The sequence below is a fragment of the Silene latifolia genome, chromosome 10, assembly GCF_048544455.1.
Source record: "Silene latifolia isolate original U9 population chromosome 10, ASM4854445v1, whole genome shotgun sequence".
In the NCBI taxonomy this organism is placed as follows: Eukaryota; Viridiplantae; Streptophyta; class Magnoliopsida; order Caryophyllales; family Caryophyllaceae; genus Silene; species Silene latifolia.
The window spans coordinates 1,427,684-1,442,497 of NC_133535.1; the positions used below are offsets into that span (position 1 = coordinate 1,427,684).

The window sequence follows — 14,814 nt, forward strand, 5'->3', positions numbered from 1 at the left end:
TGATATACTTGTCTAATAAAGCAAGAATTTGCGTTAAATTAAATTATCAGGTATAAAAAAGTTTGAAATTGCTTTTAATATTATTAACAAGATAAAGTAAACAAACCTATCCAAAACAGAAATGCGTAAATTATTGACCGAAAAACTTAAAAAAAGTGTAAACTACTAATTAAAACGAAGGATGTATAAATTAGTCCGACTCTAAAACCGGTTCAAATAATCCAAACACTTACTTTTATCAAGCCAAAAACTCAGCATCACACAAAGAATCTACCCAAAATATCCAAAAGCCAGAATTGTACAGCCTAAAAATATCTCACTACGTATTCCTGCAGTCTTATTACTCCTATATACTGTAAAAGAGCACGAGACAAACCTAGCACTCTTCACTCTACAAATTTACCATCTTACCCTCACCCCCTCTCAAAAATACCTCAAATTCTTATATAAGACCGTCTCTATATTATAAATTTTAGACCTGGCAAACAGATCAGATCGTGTCGTGTTCGTGTTCGTGTCAGTATTAAACAGGCCACCATTACCTCAACCCTAACCCGACCCAATTATATACACGGGTCATTCATTTCAACCCTAACCCGACTCATTTAATTTTTCTATAACCCAACCCGAACGGTTTAACCCATTTATCTTTCAGCAGGTCATTTTTAACCCACTTAACCCGTTTAACCCGATAAACTAATGTAATAAACTACGCTTTATAACCATATTATCCCAATAATGATGAATCAAAATGCTAATTTTTAAGTTGTTTTGTTGAATTATTCACTCAAGCCAAATATATTATGACAATTTTAAATAAATGAATTATTCGCGTCGAGTTCGTGTCAAAAGACAACAACCCTAACCCGACCCATTTAAGTTTCGTGTCGTGTCGTGTCAACCCAATTACTTAAACGGGTCACAACGGCTTGACCCTAACCCGCTAAATTCGTGTCGGGTTCGTGTTGTGTTTTCGGGTCGTGTCATTGATTGCCGCCTCTAATAAATTTGCGTAAAATAGATTTATAGTAACCGCTTTTAGTTTAAAGTGGATTTATGGTAATCGCCTCTTTTAAATTTTAACTAAAATCACTAATATGTTGTTTTTGAATCGATTTTAGGGGTATTATCAGTGGTAAAAGTACCTCACAGACGGTATTTACATAAGTAATTTTTTGTTTATGGATCGAGTTAACTCTATATTAGTATAAAACCGTCTCAAAAACAATTTCCAAAAACACACTAACAAAAGGACACAACCGTCTATTCATCCCATCCCGTGCTCCTCCTATTACCTCACCGCCGCGATATCCTAAAATCTCACAAAACAAATTCCAGAAAATTAAAATTAGGGTTTATCTCTCTCATAAATTAATCAATTAAATTAGGGTTTCCGATTTCCAGCGAAAGGTATGGGAGTTCCGGCGTTTTATCGGTGGTTAGCGGAGAAGTATCCGTTGATTATCGTCGATGTTGTTGAAGAAGAAGCTGTTGTTATTGACGGAATTAAAATTCCGATTGATACTAGTAAACCTAACCCTAATAATCTCGAATATGATAATCTTTATCTTGATATGAATGGGATTATTCATCCTTGTTTTCATCCTGAAGATCGGGTATGCTTTTTTTTTATTTTTTATGTAATTTTTTGTTACGTAATTTTGTTTATGTTTATTCTGTTTGTTAAATTTGTGGTTATTTTGAGCTGGTTATCGATTACGTAGGTGCATTGTTTGATTTCGAGGCGTAAATTGTCGATTTTTGTTGATTAGTAATGTTGTTATAAGTTTTAATTTATTATTTTTGGTTGTTGTTACGGTTTCGAGTTATTGTTCGACTACGTAGTTGGAGTTTTAGCTGAAAAACTGTATGTTTTTGGCTTATTGATTAAGCGGAAATCTTCGCAGCATGCGTTAGTGGATTACGTAGGTGCATTATTTGGCGAAAAGGCGTAGATTGTGGATTTTTGTTGATTAAGGATATTGTACTAAGTGTTTGTTTAAGTTTTTTTGGTGGTTGTTATGGTTCGAGTTGTATTTTGACTACATTGGTGGGGTTTAGCTGGAAACTGTATATATTGGACCATTGATTAAGCGGAAATCTTAGCTTGGCGGCATGGTGGTAGAAGATTACGTAGGTGCATTGTTTGGTGAAGAGGCGTAGATTGTGGATTATGGATATTGTACCAAGTGTTTACTTTTAAAATTTTGTGGTGGTTGTTACGGTTCGAGTTGTTGTTTGACTACATTTGTGGAGTTTTAGCTGAGAAGCTGCATGTTTTGTATTATTGATTAAGCGGAAATCTTAGATTGGCTGCATGGTGGTAGTTCACTACGTAGGTGCATTGTTTGGTGAAGAGGCGTACATTGTTGAATAATGGATTCTGTTCTAATTTTTTTTCAATTTTTGGTGGTCGTTATTGGTGGGGTTTTAGCTGAAAAGCTGCATGTTTTGGATTAGTAATTTAAGCGGAAATCTTAGATTGGCTGCATGGTGGTAGTCACTACGTAGGTGCATTGTTTGGTGAAGAGGTGTACATTGTTGAATAAGGGATACTGTTCTAATTTTTGTTCAATTTTTGGCGGTCATTACGTTTCGTGTAATTTTTTGACTACACAGTGGAGTTTTAGCTGGAAAACTGTAAATATTGGATCATGATTAATTGGAATTCCTTAGTTTAGCAGCATGGTTATTATTTTGCTTGAAATATAGAGAGATTCCTGGAATGCTTGTAGAGTTGTAGGGTTTGTAGCGTTGCACTTAATAGTTTAGGTACTTCATTGTATCGAATAAGAGCAACAAATAAAAAGGTATCTGCTTGGAGAGCTAGTTTAAGCTTCTTGCGTTACAAAAAACAAGCCTTTTGATGTTGGTAGGTGCGTAAGCTAGTAGGTTTTCACTGAGTTATGGGTTTTACTTTGTTATTATGTTACTTTTTGCCCAGATGTTAGATTAGATTCTTTTCATTTCGGTTGAACAATTTACACTTTAAAGCTTCCAATGTGTGTCATTCACTATGATGACCTTTTTCATTCAGAGTGACATCCTTGTCGCTTTTAATTTGCTTCACTGTGCTCTGGTTTTGTACTTTTGTTGCATTTGTGTAGTGTAGGTGTCATAATCAGAATTAGTATGTATTTGTGTTCTTCATAAAAACAAAGGGACACTAAAGCAGTCTGACTTTTGTAATTTTTGACGGATAATTTTAGGATGTGACATAAGTACTTCAGCGTAGGTTTTTAGATTATATTCGCGGGGTTTGAAATAATTAAAAAGTGGAACACCTGGGTTCTGTTTTCCAATCCTGCACATTCTACTTGATGATTTTAGAGGCTTGACACTGTTTGGTGTCTGGCAGGTAAGCCAGCCTTCTTTACGTGTGTGGTGGGCCTATAATTTTATTCTATTTGTTTAGGTTCATTTTGGTTAACTGGTCTTATATTCTGGCGTTTTCTAGAAGGTTTGTTAGGTCGTTACTCGTTACCCTGTGCCTCAGCAACATGAAGTTGACACTTCTTCACTCTGATAAGTTGGTTTTTTTATGGGTACATTTTTTATATGTGAAGACATTTGTTATGGACACAATGAGGTGATGCTCGTGTATAGAAAGACACGAGGTATCACTTTAGTGAAAAACACAACTACATACTTTTGCTCTAAAGCTCTCGTGAGTATTAATATCTACATTGAGAAGAAAGTTGAAATGCTAGCGAGAGTATATGGACTCTAACTATCTAACAACTTCAGAAAGCTGAACCCGAACTCTTGATGCATATAAGCAATATCTTAAAAAACATAACGATTCTTTTCGATTCAAATATACCACAAATTGTTGGAGGAATCACCTTACCAACTTCGATAATCCAACCCTTTTCCATCCTTTTCTTCGAAGCAACTCTTCGATGGGATATTAATTGTTGTACGAAAGTAATACATGTTCACCACATCTTTTGTAGCACCCTGTTGGTGGCCACTTGTGTAGGCCTCAAGTCACTGGATATAATCATTAGTAATTGAACATTCATGTTTTGTCGTCCTCCATGATTGTGTCATCAATGGTGTTTTGAAGAAACCCATTGCATAAGTCCTTCAATGGAGAAAAATATGCGGACTAATATTCATTGGCAGTTATAGTAGTTTTCTTGATGCATTTTACCTCATGTGGTTTGGACTTAGTACTTTCTGAATCCTTTCTCTTCTTCATGCAGGCTTCTCCGTCAACCTTTGATGAGGTGTTTCAGAATGTTTTTGACTACATAGATCGGCTATTTAATATGGTTCGCCCGAGAAAGCTCCTATATATGGCAATCGGTTAGTTTCAGCTCTGCTTGATATTCCAAGGTTTTTATGTGCGTTATCATCCGGAAATCACATTCATCTAACATGATCTGCTTTCAGATGGTGTTGCTCCTAGAGCAAAGATGAACCAGCAGCGTTCTAGGCGGTTCAGGGCTGCTAAAGATGCAGCAGATGCTGTATGTACTTTCCTTGACGGTGTTTTTTCCTGTTGATACTATGGGTGGTTTACATGTTCATTTCTATTTTTCGTCTTTGTTTAGCTCGCTGAAGAAGAACGACTGCGTCAGGAGTTTGAACAAGAAGGCAGAAAGCTTCCTCCTAAGGAGTCGTCGCAAACCTGTGATTCCAATGTTATTACTCCTGGAACAGAGTTTATGTTTGTATTGTCTGTTGCGTTGCAATATTATGTCCACATGAGGCTAAATAGTGATCCAGGATGGAAATCCATTAAGGTAGTTCTTTAATTCTCGGATTGTATGGTGTTTATTGTCATGGTAGTTGTGTCAGTGAGTAGTTGTTTTACTGGTTTCTAATCATGTCTGTGGTTGATTTTTACAAGGTTATATTATCTGATGCCAATGTTCCTGGGGAAGGAGAGCACAAGATCATGTCTTATGTACGTCTCCAGAGGAATCTTCCTGGATATGATCCAAATACAAGACATTGTCTCTACGGACTGGTAAATGCTCTTTTAATTAGACATATAGATTTTAAATCGTGCTCCCATTAAAGTCATCTGATCTCTTCTGATGTTATTGAACAGGATGCCGATTTGATTATGTTGGCATTGGCTGCCCATGAAGTTCACTTCTCAATCCTGAGAGAGGTTTGTAACCGTAGATTTATCCTTATGTGGCTGGCACAGTCCATTTGAATGTTAATTTCCAATGTTGTTTGTCTTCTGACACACACTTTCTATATGTCAATGCAGGTTGTATTCACCCCGGGACAACAAGATAAGTGCTTTTTATGTGGCCAGGTCGGCCATTTCGCTGCAGATTGTGAAGGAAAAGCAAAAAGGAAAGCTGGAGAATTTGACGAGAAAGGTGAAGCATGTGTGCCTAAAAAGCCTTTTCAGGTATGTCTTTCGTCACATCTTTTAAAAAATAGATGTCTTCCACTGGGAAGCATATTATGCTTCTGTTCTTTTTCGTATATTTTTCTCCTCATAGGAATTCTTTGTTGCAGTTTCTCAATGTGTGGACATTAAGGGAATATCTGGAGCATGAGTTCAGGATTCCCAATCCTCCCTTCAAGATTGACTTTGAGTGCATTATAGATGATTTCATCTTCATTTGCTTCTTTGTTGGCAATGATTTCTTACCCCACATGCCTACCTTAGAGATTCGCGAGGTTTGTTTCAGATGTACATCATATGTTACTTTACATTGTATGAGTCTGTATTCTCATTCTATCATAGTAATTGTGTTGAAGATGATAATCTGATGGAGAGATTATTTGTCTGATGGTAGCCTATGAATTGTAGATGGTTTAGAAATAGGTCCTTTCTTTATTGGTGTTGATCTTTCATTTCATTTCACCTTGTTAATTTTTAGCTTTATACTTGACTCTGTGATCATTAATCTACAAGGTATATAGGTCAATGACCTTGAACTCCACAGTTGTATTTCTCATTTTTACACGCACTATGCAAAGAATAATAGTTCATGTGGTTATAGTTATCCATGACGCGAACTTTATTCTTGGTGTGTGCGCCAATTCTCCTGAAGGGCATTTGTGACACTTTATGCTTATGACTAATGACAGGATTGATTCATATGAGACATTAGTTTTTCTGTTTGTATGGCATTTAAGCGGGCAGCTTATTACCTTTGCTATGCTTTTGTGACAGGGAGCTATAAATTTATTGATGGCTGTATATAAGAAGGAATTTCGTGCATTGAATGGATATTTGACAGATGGAAGCAAGGTATTCACTTTGAGTTATTTCTCGGGAAAGCCTGCTCTAGATATGACAGCTTAGGTTTCTGTTTTTGTTTTGTTTACTGGATGGCTTTTTGAACAGCACTTGTGTATTCTTGTTTGCAGCCTAACTTGAAAAAGGTTGAGTATTTCATACAAGCTGTTGGGTCATATGAGGACCAAATTTTCCAGAAAAGAGGTCGGATGCAACAGGTTAGTTTATCAATGATGGGGAATAATTGTGGTTGTGGTTGTAAGAACGCTGATACTTGGAAGCTGATACTCGGAAACAGCCTCTTTGTGTTGCTAACACAAGGGTAAGGCTGCGTACATCCGACCCCCCCTTACCCCGCAATTTGCGGGAGCCATTTTGGCACTGGGGTAATGTTGTTGTTGTTGTTGTATTTATGTGAGAGAGGATGGGAAGATGCATATGTACACTTACCCCTTTCTTTTGACTAGATTTGAAATTTATTAATTTCCGTATTTATGGTGAATTACACATTTATACTGATCTAGTGATTATTAGGAGTATTATCTTAGTAAATTCCACGACTGGTTGATGTTTGATTTATTCCATATGTTAGTAAGTTACAGTTTGCTTACTTGCTAAGTTACTCTGTTTCACTGTTCAGCGGCAAACAGACAGGATAAAACGGGAAAAAGGTCAGATTAAAAGAGGAGATGATGCACAACCTCAGTATGTACCTGAGTCTTTGGTTCCAGTTTCACGATTTCATGGATCACGTCTTGCTTCAGCCCCATCAGCTTCCCCATTCCAGAAGGGGCAGAATGGCAATTCAAATAATTCTAAGCCTCACAAAGTAGCACATTTATCTTCATCAGCAACAATTGGAGCTGCTATTGTTGAGGCAGAGGATAGTCTTGAAAATGAAGTATGTTTTCCTGCTGCAGGAGATATCCTTTTTTGTACCTTTGTCTCTTCATCCTGTTCTTGTAGAGCATGGGCTTGAAAAGTTCTCTGTTCTCTGCATTTGAAAATGTAGCTTAGTGGATTGAATGATTGATTGCATTTGTCACTTATCTCTAGGAACATGAAAATATCGAGGTTCTGAAAGCAAGGTTTAAAGAGTCTATTAGGATAAAACGGGGAAAAGGTCAGATTAAAAGAGGAGATGATGCACAACCTCAGTATGTACCTGAGTCTTTGGTCCCAGTTTCACAATTTCAGGGATCACCTCTTGCTTCAGCCCCATCAGCTTCCCCATTCCAGAAGGGGCAGAATGGCAATTCAAATATTTCTAAGCCTCACAAAGTAGCACGTTTATCTTCATCAGCAACAATTGGAGCTGCTATTGTTGAGGCAGAGGATAGTCTTGAAAATGAAGTATGTTTTCCTGCTGCAGGAGATATCCTTTTTTGTACTTTTGTCCCTTCATCCTGTTCTTGTGGAGCATGGGCTTGAAAAGTTCTCTGTTCTCATGCATTTGAAAATGTAGCTTAGTGGATTGAATGATTGATTGCATTTGTCACTTATCTCTAGGAACATGAAAATAAGGAGGATCTGAAAGCAAGGCTTAAAGAGTCTATTCGTGAGAAGTCAGATGTATTTAACTCGGACGAACGAGAAGAGGACAAGGTGTGCCCTAATCTTATTTATTATTTTGAATGAAAGCTGTTTCATGTAAAAAGAAAAATCTGGGTTATCTACTGAAGTGATTTGTTGATCCAGCTGAGCAGAGTGCTGTTCTTAATGATCATTGTAGATTAAAACGTGGAACTTTCCATTGCCCAAGTATTTGGCTTATTATCTATTATTGTGTTTTGTCTGCAGATTAAGTTAGGGGTGCCTGGTTGGAAAGAAAGGTACTATGAGGAGAAGTTCCATGCCAAGTCTCCTGAAGAGATGGAGGCTATAAGGAAAGATGTGGTAAGTTGCATGTAGTTAATTGCCACCAGCATAGTTGCGTTTTAGATTCTTCTTTAGCTACTGTTGCCACATGTTGTCCTTTATTATATTCAAGTGTTGATATTTACAATCGTATACGCCCTTGCAGAATGATGTTTATCAAGCTCTTGGGCATTTTATTTGTCATTGCGTTGCAACTCATCTTCATTTCCTATCTTATCCTTTTAAGCTATCTGTTATATACTGATTGAATGTGTTATCCAGCCATTTCCCAAAAGTCCAAGGATCCAAATTATGCTTTCTCCTCATATACCATTGCTTTCTATGACTTATAGAGGTATTGGATAAGCGGGGTAATGGGTGGAGTGTATGCAACCTTGTCATAATGGACATGTTGATAATGAAAAATACTTGCTGCCATCTAGTTTACAGTTAAAAGAAGCATGATTTCTTTAATGAGTGGCTTTGATTTATACTAGTAAGTAGTAACTGGGTGACATGTTACGGTAAACCACATGATGCTGATCTATGATAACTAACTCATGCCAACCGGCACCACACACAAAACACCCTATTCCCGCCTACGACCATCAAATATCTCCACATTTCCTCCCCAAGAACACCAGATGCAACTGACACCACACACAAAACACCGAGAAGGAAAGCTTTTGGATATGGATGGGTTTAAGCGCACTCAAAGGAAGTATGTTTATTGTAGACAACACAATCATGTTGGACTAGCTCTTTGAGTTCTTCACAGGTTTCTGGAAGGATTTTCAGTTTTACCACCTAAAAGTTTACTAAACTGGCAGTTTAAGGCAATAAATGTTTGTCATCCTTGCTATGGCATGAACGTAAAAATTGATGAATAACACTATTTTTAAAAGGGCTTTAGGAAAGGATGTCGAATACTTGCATTACTAGGACGTATCAATATATTTACACGAAATGAAACACATTTATGAGAAATGTGACCATAGGGTTGTAAAGTGAATATTCATGACAACCATATTCAGCATGGGAAGATTTGACGTTTTTCTTTCTTGGTGCCTTGCAAAATTCTTATCTGTGTTCCAGTGCATTTACTTGATCAGTTTTGAGCTTAGCATGTGTTACTTTTGCAGGTTTTGAAATACACGGAAGGTTTGTGCTGGGTCATGCATTATTACTATGAGGGCGTAAGCTCATGGCAGTGGTGAGTTTGTTTACTTCCAACTCTTGCTGTTTTTTTAGTTTCCTTACAGTATGACGCCTTAGAGCTTCCTATCTCCAGGGCACTGCAAAAATTCTATTGGCATTTGTTCTTGAGCATTTCGTTACAGTATCTTAGTTTGTTTAGTAGATGTATTTGAGCTGCAAAGATTGTCATCTCCCAACCGTGTTTAGGGGCTCTGTGAATGTGTTCAGATATGTTTTTTGACATAATTTTTTTTTTTTTCCATTTACTTGGGAGAGTGGGGATTCTATTTCGAGTAACCTTTTAATTGTCTTCTTTTTGGTTGTTAGCTGTCTGTTTATATGTTACTGTTTGACGGGTGCTTAATTTTGGTCTGTTGGATAGAATAGATTGGCTGCATAAGAATGTTTATATTTAAGTCTTACTGATTAGTCGGTGAAACGAAGGTGGCCTTTTTGGGGGAGTGGGGAAGGGAATTATGTCGTATATTTTTTAGTTAGAGCATCTTAATTTGTTTGATTCTGATTTTTCTCTTCCAGTTTGGTCTCAGCCTATAATATGTAATTATGTATAGTAAAATATTTTAGCATTGTAATTCACTTACATCTCAATTCTCAAGTATCAGAGATATGCTTCAGTTTGCAACTTCTTATGCTTCTCTTCTCATGGTTTTTTTGTATATAGGTTCTATCCATATCATTATGCTCCTTTTGCTTCGGATATCAAGGATATTGCTCATTTGGATATCAGTTTTGAGATAGGCACTCCTTTCAAGCCATTTGATCAACTTATGGGAGTTTTTCCTGCTGCAAGGTTTACTCCTCACCCATTTCTTGATTTCGTACTTGTGTTACTCAGGTTCTAACTATGTTACTTGTTGCAGTGCCCACGCACTTCCACTGGAGTACAGGAAGTTGATGAGTGATCCTACCTCCCCAATTATTGATTTTTACCCAGGAGGTATGTCTGTAATGGAGTACAAATTAAATACCAACTGTAAACAATTTGAACTCATGTTGTTTGTGTTCAAATGTTTATTGAAGAATATGATTGCACAGTACTTGAGGTTAGAAAAATGAAACTAGTATCTGCAGTTAATTTCTGTCTTCTTGCTATCTGTTTTTGTGGTGAAGAGCCGAAGAGGAATTCTTTGATGCCTAATGTAACGTCATGATTGATGAAGGATTAAAAAACCTTTGTCGATAAGTAGTGTAGGCATGTAGTTAGTGGCCTACAGTTCCTACAGCTACAAATATTTTTCTCTGCTTGATGATCTCCATGCTTAAGATGTTTCTGTTAATCATTCACTTTCTCAATTCTTCAGATTTTGACGTGGACATGAACGGAAAGCGGTACGCTTGGCAGGTGTGTTGTCTCTCTTAGTCCTTCCAGCGCTCTAAATATTTATGTATATAGTTCAACAAAGCCTTAGTTCCATAATGATTAAAAGGCGGCCAATATGGCTGGTCATTTTAAATTTTGATGTACATGCTTGTTGAAATATCTTGTTTGAAATTGTGCAGGGGATCGCGAAATTGCCCTTCATTGATGAAGATCGCCTCCTTAAAGAGATAGCAAAAGTCGAGCATACATTAACGGTGCGTGCTATGAAAAAACATACATGCTTTGGTTGTTGACAATTTGCTGCTACATGTCATCTGTGTGTTTTTTACCTTGACAACGTGCTGTGTATCTATCTCCAGGAAGAAGAAAAGAAAAGGAACACAACCATGTTTGACATGCTATTTGTAGCAGTATCCCACCCATTGTCTCCATACATATTTTCTCTTGATGATCGTTATAAGCAAATGAGTGATTCTGAACGGGCAACAGTCAAAGAGAAAATTGACCCTAAAGCTAGGTACGTACTGATTGTTGCGATTGTAAAGGTGTTGGCCTCTTGCTTGAAATAACTGCGGACACTTTCCATTTACTTTTTGACGAATTGACCAATCATTTCAGCAGAGTTGGAATAAATTTGTTCTTTTTTGAAGTGTGACCTAATACATGCTTGTATATTTACTAATAATGATGTGTAGCTTGAATGTGGATATTCGGTCCTATACGAATTGACCAATCATTTCAGTCATTTACTGGGCATTATGCAGAAGTTTACTATGATATGGCAACAGCTTATTAAAAGAAAAAAAATGTGGATATTCGGTCCTATATTGTTGATTGGTGGTTGAAAACATTCTGCATATGATTTTTGAGATCAATATGCACGTTTTCTGATTTTATTTAGGTCTACTTGCAGTGGGGGAATGAACGGTTATATATGCCTTTGTGCCGGAGATCCATGTCCACCCATATTCAGATCTCCTGTTGATGGAATGGAAGATATTGTAGACAACCAAGTCATGTAAGATAATAATGCATTTCAGAATGTTATATTAGCTACATGTTTATTTTTTATTTTTTTTTGACAGTTAGCTACATGTTTATAGAAAGTGTATTTGATATGTTTATTTCATGCTTTCCATTCAGTTGTGCGATATACAAGCTCCCAGATTACCATAAGCACATATCGAAGCCACCTCCAGGGGTTAAATTTCCTGAAAAGGTATATACTTGCCTACTCTTGAGTGTGCAAAGAAATTTTATTTGTTGTATTTTCCCGAGTCGTCTTTGTTTGCTTTCCTGAGTTATTTTTCATGACAGGTTGTTTCAATGGGAGATATCAAACAACCAACACTATGGCATGAGGACCATGGAAGGCGACATTATCAGCAAAATGGAAATCGACATCAGGACAATGGAAATCGACATCAGAACAATGGAAATCGAGAGCATCAGCAAAATGGGGGGAGACGACATACGGAAAGTGGAAGGTATAAACTTCTCTTTGGGCAACATTCCCTTTATCTCAATCATATTGTCCCACTCTTGAGTCCTTGACTTTAGTAGTCAGCTTTGGATGTTATTTTTGGGCAATATTTACTAGTTACCTCGTGCAAGTTTTGTTTCTTCCTCGGTCTCAGTCAGCTCTTACGTGTTCTTTTTATGGGTATCTCAATGAATTATTTGTGTGTCCTTGTTAAACATATTTTTACCTTGTTATATATTTACCAAGTAGCCCTTGTAGAACCCATCTGCAAGTAGACCCTTAAAAGTAGAAGAGTACAAGGGTAACTCTGTAATTTGTTTTAATATGTTGGAGTAGTGGTTGGACTGTGTAAAATCAAAACGTAAAGAGTTCATTGGGACGGAGGGAATAAAAAATAATATGAGATGCTCCATTGCTGGAAGGGGCGAAATTTTGGGTTATGTTCTTAACGATTTTTTTCTGTCTAGGCCGAATCCGCCTGGCTGCATATCTGGTCGTCAACTTGGAGAGGCAGCCCATCGGTTGGTTATTAATAGCTTACAGACAAGGGCTGATCACAGTGGTGTTCCAATACCCGCCATGCCTCCAGCGTTTCCCCCGCCGTATGTTCAAGGCTACAGCACAATGAGACCGCCTACGACAGGCTATGCAGGTGGGCCCCACCTACGACATCCGGTTCCACTCCAAAACGGACATCCGCCGTTCAGACCTCCTATGCTACACCATCATCCTTATGCAAGGCCTCCTCAGCCAGAATTTTATCCACCCGAAGAATACATCCCTAGGGCTGTGGCTCCTGCTGGGCCTGGACCATTCCGTAATCAAAATGGTTATGCGGGTCATTCCCAACAAAGTTACGGAGTTGGTGGCTACAACCAGTGGGGCGGAAGGCCTCCTATTAACATCAATGGTGGTAGAGGATATGGTAACATCAATGGTGGTAGAGGATTTGGTAATAATTCCCAACATGGTGGAAACAGTTTCTCGGCACTGAATCGAAGACCACCACCATCAAGTCATGGGCGACGGTAAGTTGGTTCCGATCCTAGTTAGATATAGCTAGGTTAGTGGAGATGGTGCTGTATAATCTGCAGCAATGTATTGTAGCATTTTTTTCGTTCTAATTTATTGAAATTTTTCATAGTTAAAAAAGCCTTTTTTTTTTTTTTTTTTTTGTAATAGTTTTGTATGATTATTGTGATATTTCATTTGGCCAATTCTCGGAAATATATTTAAAGCAATTTTTTTCCAGCAATTTTTTTTCCCAGGCACGCGTGATTGGTCAATTATAATGTTTTGTATTTTGTTTGGAATGCTAATGTCCCTAGTGGGATATGGTTCGGCTAAGTCGAGTTGATTGTGATTTGATTTAGGATCGGAGTTGTGAACAGGGATTGGGAATTCGCCACCCATTTTTCCGACCTTGCGAAACTTTTTTCTCTTCACATTTGCAAATTTTTGTCTGATCTGATCTCGCTTCTTTTTTTTTTTGTTCTGATCGTCCTCCTTCTGACCGGTGTTTTGGTAAGGTGTTTGGTGTGGCTTTTTCTGAGGTCGTTCCGTTCCGCGTTCCCCTGTCCTGTCAGCGAATGCTATGCAAGCGCTCCAGGGGTGTTTCCCCTCTCCTTCGCCCCTTCCCCCACCCCTGTTATGTACCGGAGTTTTGTACGGTCGTCAGTCTTTTGTTGTGTCTTTTGTTGTGTCTGGTCGATGAGCATAGCTCATCTGGGTGGTGTTTTCTGTTAAGTGGTGGTGATTTTGGGACGATCTGGTGTTCCCCTCCCCCTCGCCCCCTCGCCCCCTCCCCCCACCAGATTGGTCCCATGTCCCGGTCTTTTCTTGTCGGTCTGTTGTGCGTTTGGTTGGTTGAGTTGCTTGTGTGCCGATGGTCCTGGGGGGTTTCGTTTGGAATTTGGAGTCTCAGTGTCTGGTGTTGTGATTGGCGGGTGGGCCGTGTCTTTGTGGGTGGATTGTCGCGTCCGGCTGCTTCTTGGTTGGAGTGAGGTCAAGGTTGATGGGGACTGCTCCTTTCTGGTTGAGGCGTGTTGGGTAGGGTGGAGTTGGGTTTTCGGTGGTGGCGTTGGTTGGGTTAGAGGTGGTGGTCTTCTCGTTTTTTAATGGTGATGCTCTTCCTTTTCCTGTTTTGTCTTTTTTTTTGCTAATAATCTCCTTATATGGGAGTCTTTATCGTCTCTTTTGTGGTAAGCCAAGGCCTTTAAACGGTGATGGTGCGGAGGTGCTTGTGTCTCTGGGGTTTCGGGCTACTCATTGTATGGTGGTTTTCTTGGTCCGTTTGTCCTACGATCAATGGGTGCGATTTCTAAGGTGTAGGAGTTTTATCTCCGCCGAGGGCAGACTCTCTCTTGCTTCTCATCTTTTCTTTCTACGTTCTTTTCGCAAGAGCGTAAGTGCACCTTGTCCTTGTCACTCCATTGTTTGTATGTATCGACGGTATTTGGAGGCCTACTGTGTTTATGAAGCTGATATCAACGTTCGTGACCAAGCTGTCGTCTTTTGCATTTCTTCAATCGTTTATCTTGCTTATCCTAGTGTTGTAGTTGCTCTTTTAATTAATGGTTATGTTATCTCTATGTATGTCTTTGTAGTGCTAGATCTAGATGAGAAGTGTCTGGTGCTACCCAGTCGAGTAGCTTACTTTGTATTATCAATAATGTAAGTTATTCACCTTCTGTCAAAAAAAAAAAAAACTACTCAGCC

The 14,814-nt window shown here is 38.4% G+C and overlaps 1 protein-coding gene across 2 annotated transcripts; it reads left to right on the forward strand.

Moving 5' to 3' along the window:
• Positions 1 to 1,182: 1,182 nt before the first annotated feature.
• Positions 1,183 to 13,351, forward strand: LOC141604648 (5'-3' exoribonuclease 3-like). Of its 2 annotated transcripts, none has more exons than XM_074423084.1 (24): positions 1,183 to 1,616; positions 4,209 to 4,311; positions 4,399 to 4,475; positions 4,560 to 4,751; positions 4,859 to 4,978; positions 5,063 to 5,125; positions 5,231 to 5,377; positions 5,488 to 5,652; positions 6,152 to 6,229; positions 6,349 to 6,435; positions 6,858 to 7,118; positions 7,274 to 7,570; positions 7,727 to 7,822; positions 8,018 to 8,113; positions 9,217 to 9,287; positions 9,954 to 10,082; positions 10,153 to 10,229; positions 10,594 to 10,634; positions 10,793 to 10,867; positions 10,973 to 11,130; positions 11,527 to 11,631; positions 11,757 to 11,832; positions 11,931 to 12,100; positions 12,564 to 13,351. In XM_074423084.1, the coding sequence occupies exons 1-24, from the start codon at positions 1,413 to 1,415 to the stop codon at positions 13,126 to 13,128; spliced, it is 3,453 nt and encodes a 1,150-aa protein (XP_074279185.1). In that variant the 5' UTR covers positions 1,183 to 1,412; the 3' UTR covers positions 13,129 to 13,351. The 2 variants fall into 2 exon arrangements, with proteins under 2 accessions (XP_074279185.1, XP_074279184.1); XM_074423083.1 differs by having other exon boundaries at positions 1,234 to 1,616; positions 11,515 to 11,631.
• The last annotated feature ends 1,463 nt before the right edge of the window (positions 13,352 to 14,814 follow it).